Genomic DNA, 4,373 nt, shown 5'->3' with positions numbered 1-4,373 from the left:
TTTATTTATTTTAAGGTAGCTTGTTTGTCTGGTGCATTGTGTAACGGCAAAGCTGTGGCGTGTTTTACTACGATGAAAAATGTTGGCAGCATCAGATTGGATCTGTGAGTCAACAGTAATATTCAGGGTGAACCGAACCAACAATATTAGGACTAATATGTTTGTGTGTAACAATGTTACTCATACAAGCAACATGGCTGACTAAAATATTGATATGTCTAAGTCCAAGAAAATTAATAATTAGCACATGAAAATTTGACTGTGAACCTGGACCATTACAATCATAACTGTATTGAAGACTGAAGAAAAATTAGAAAGTGTCCAGAGGACCGGACTTTACTTTGTTGGATATCCAGAAACAACATAACATCTTGTCCAACACTTTAAACATCATAACTTTAAAAGGTTCTGCAATTTATTTTTTTGGCAAATTTCTTGTGCTCCAGTTAAAATACGACCACCTTCACCTCTGTTAACATGACTAATGTTTGAATAACTGTGGGTCTATATGAGAAATGACATCACTGTGACCCCCCACAAAAGGTAGGCAAGAAGCTGCAAGTCGGTAAATTTATTTTACTCTGAGCTGATGCACCAAACTGAACATTAGTTTCACTTGTACAACAAGTGCACAAGTTGTTCTAGACCCCTGGACCATTCTTACCTCTTCCCCCTCGCCCTCCACGGTCACCAAATCCTCCTCTGAATCCACCTCGTCCTCCTCTGTCCCCACGAGGACTAAAACCTGAAACACATTGGGCACGTCAGCTGGACTTGTGGCAGAAAACAGTGCAGTAGTTTATGAAATATTTCTCTAACAGGCTTTTTTTTTTTTCTCTTCTCTTTAGCAATTTATCTTTGTTTCATAAAACTAAACAGGGAACTGTAGACCTTGTAAATATAGTTCTTTTTCATGTTTTGGCACTTTTTTCGTACCCTTATCCTTATGCTTTAGTTTTTCTTGTTTGTTTTAGCGAGTCGACTCTGTTTTTCTCATCCTGAACATTTCATTGCATTGCTGACCTTGTGTTAACCTACATTTGACAAATAAACAACATAACATGACCTTAGAAAAAGTACACAGTACAATGCTGTTACTGCTAGTATCACTCAGCCCTCTGTGAATAGTAAACAGCCATCAGTGTGCTAATAATCCATTGTTAGGCTGATGGTCCTTCTTGAGCATGTGAGCAGCTGGTTTTGGTTGTCAGCAGCAAAACTGGTTGATCCACTCTGAGAAGGTGCTATTTAAGAGACTGAGCTGAAAACAGCACCTCAGACTGAGGAAGTCTCTCGGATGAGACGAAACGTTTCTACATTTTGTTGTTTTTTGAATGTCCAGATGACCAGATTTAACTTTTTTAGATTTTTCCACCTGGATTATTGAGCATGCATCAGGATACACAGTATAGTGTTCTCTAATGAAGTCTTGAAATTCTAAGACTTTAACCTGCACCATCAAGACCAACATCATTCTGAAGGGAGAGGGGTTTAACAATTTTTGTGTTTACTTTTAGAGGGGTCCTCATATATTTTTAAAACGTATAGCCAATTGGGAGTATTACACTTAAAAAAAACAACTTTCTAGAATGAGATTCTAGATTTCTCACACACATCTGTATACATACATACGTTGCAAACTTATGTGTTGTCTGTCAGACGACACGAAGCTTAATTTAGACCTCAGACTCGTGGGTCCTGATTCAGTGAGAGGAATCGGTTCTTTAACTCGAGTGAATCAGGAACGACCAGGTCTAACCGCGTGTTGGTGGCACAACACAACCATGCGAGGCCTGACCAAGTGTTTCACTGTATCTGGGGGCAATGTGGGCTTTTGTTGAAACTGTCCAGCGTGTTAATTTTATTTTCATACTTGACATTTTACAAATCTTACGTGAATCATTTAGGAGTCTTAAAAACACAAACACCGATCACTGGCTTCACAGAATCCAGGTGGTCTGGGCTCCTGCCTGAAATTTTTATACAACTCACATGTTCAGTTCGAGACTCTTCCGTTCCGTTATAAACCAAACATAAATTAAAACTACAGTCCGATTCAGCACTGCAGGCCTTACCCCTGCTTTTAGACTACGTTTTATCTACGTTGTCCAATAAACTGACACTAAATACATATATCTATCGTCATATTACGAGTGGCCCTCGCACTCCGTCGTACTAGAACCCGAGATGAAGCTATACTCCATCGTTCTTCCTCATTATCGAACATAGGACGAAGTAGAACATCAATTCATTTAGGTAACATCTAAACAAAATTAATTTGGATAGTCATGGGTACAGTCTAGTAAAAGTTAACCAACCAACGCCGCGACTCTGTGCGTGTCGAAGCACGTGCTAATCTTTTCACAGATATACTAGCTAACACACAAGCTGTTTCACTTGAAAGGTAGTTTTACCTGGCCTCATGCTTTCTGTTGAACAACGGATGGGAAACGACCAGATTGTTATTTTTTCTGTTTTCTGCAGCTGTACAACCGACTTGTCGTAGACACGTGCACAGCTGCTTCTGCTTCTTCTTCCTGCTTCTTCTTCTTCGTTGTTTATTTTATTTTGGACGGTCGACAAACAACTGAAGGTGTTCTTTACCGCCTCCAAGCGGTATGGAGGTGCTTCGTTATGGATCATTTTCTAAACTGTGTGCGTGAGTGTGTGTGTAAACTATATTCTATTACATTACCGGCAGAAAGAGTACTGAAAATTAGTACTCAGGCACAAGTACTGTTACACTGCTTAAATTGTACTCAATTACAAGTAAAAGTACAGGTGTTACAAAAAATACTTAAATAAAAGTACAAAGTATTCTTCTCAAAAACTACTCAGAGTATTAATTATTTTTTAACCAGTTGATTTTTGTGTGTGTTGTCAATAGAAGTCATTCAGTTTGATTTACTGTATATAACAGCTATATTCAAAGCAGATTTTTCATAAGCTCCGTCTTATTTTAGTACCAGACAAACCGATGGCAGTGACAGTATCTAAGATCTTTGCATATTTAGCCAAACTAATAACCCACACATACAAACAGTAAAAAAACAATGTCATACAGGTTATGTCTGGGGTTCCATTAGTGACAAAAATATGTTTATGTGTCTATGTGAAGTGTGTATGTAGCGTGCTCTGTATATGTAAGGTGATATGTTAAGTGATATGTTAAGTAATATATTAAGTGATATCTTAAGCGCATAAGTTAAGTGATATGTTAAGCATATATGTTAAGTGATATGTAAGGTGATATGTTACTTAACATACAGTATATGCTTAACATATCACTTAACACATCACTTTACATATACACAGCACGCTACATACACACTTTACATAGACACAAACATATTTTTGGCACTAATGGAACCTCATACAACCACAGATACTGCAATATGTTTTTTGAGATTAGATGCTGAAGTCTTGTAAGCAGCTGTCACCGTAGAGATCAAACAAAGTTTGCATGTGAACACTGTCTCTTTTTCACCCGCTGTACATGAAACATTCATCCAGATATGGCCACAGGCACTCGTCCTGTCTTTACCTCATCATTTTCTCCATTGACAGTGTTGTCCTCTGTCTCCATTTTGGCTTATTCTCAAAATTTTCGGTCCATAAATGTCTCTCTACTCTACAGAGTTGTCCTTTGCTTACATCATAGGTAACTGGCATGTTTGCGATCTGAGAGCCTTATTGGCTACAAAGATGCAGATAAACAGTTTGAATAATAATTTAAATTGCAGCCGTACTCATTAGCGACTTCTGATTTTAAAAGTAGTGACGTAGATTACATGGTCTAAATCGTACTCAAGTATGAGTAAAATTACACACTTGGAAAAAATACTCATAAAAGTACGTACCAACCAACCGCCCACCCCCCAAAAAATCGACTTAATTAAAGTTATGCATTTGTAATAATCATCCAAATTTTCAAATATTTCACTCGATGTGTAATGAATGGTTGAAAGTTTCACTTTCTGAAATGATTAATAAAAAAAAAAGAATAAAAAAAAAAAGAAGTTTTTCAAAATATTCACATTTTTTGCAATGCACCTGTAAATCTAGAGAAGAGACTGCTTAAAATGACATACTGTAAATGCTAAGAAAACATTTTACAGGCTTCACTGTTTGGGATCTGCATCATGACATAAGTCCTCTACTTGGGAAACCCTTGTCAAGATAAAGAATAGAAGTGGGCCCATAATAAAACCTTGAGGGATCCCACATAAAAGTTCAATAGACATCTACTGGTTTAGAAAGACATTGAAAACCCTGTAAAATATCTGAACCATTCTAGAACAGACAATGTGACAAATGTCAAACTGCTGACATGCCACAGCATGTAAAGATTATTTTAAATAGCATAAATAGCT

General features: G+C 37.2%; 1 protein-coding gene across 1 annotated transcript in view; it reads right to left on the bottom strand.

The window, feature by feature from the left end:
• Window positions 1–2,635, bottom strand: part of fbl (fibrillarin) — a 12,431-nt gene extending 9,796 nt beyond the window's left edge. The window contains exons 1-2 of the mRNA XM_037677074.1: window positions 2,415–2,635; window positions 665–745 (exon numbers count right to left, since the gene is read on the bottom strand). Coding sequence (XP_037533002.1) covers window positions 665–745; window positions 2,415–2,424 — 91 coding nt within the window. The 5' untranslated portion in view covers window positions 2,425–2,635. The remainder of the gene's footprint in view (window positions 1–664; window positions 746–2,414) is intronic.
• Window positions 2,636–4,373: the final 1,738 nt, after the last annotated feature.

The sequence above is a fragment of the Nematolebias whitei genome, chromosome 5, assembly GCF_014905685.2.
Source record: "Nematolebias whitei isolate Nwh7 chromosome 5, NemWhi1, whole genome shotgun sequence".
NCBI classification, from domain to species: domain Eukaryota; kingdom Metazoa; phylum Chordata; class Actinopteri; order Cyprinodontiformes; family Rivulidae; genus Nematolebias; species Nematolebias whitei.
The sequence above is the reverse complement of the archived record's forward strand: the minus strand, read 5'-3'. Positions and strand labels throughout refer to the sequence as shown.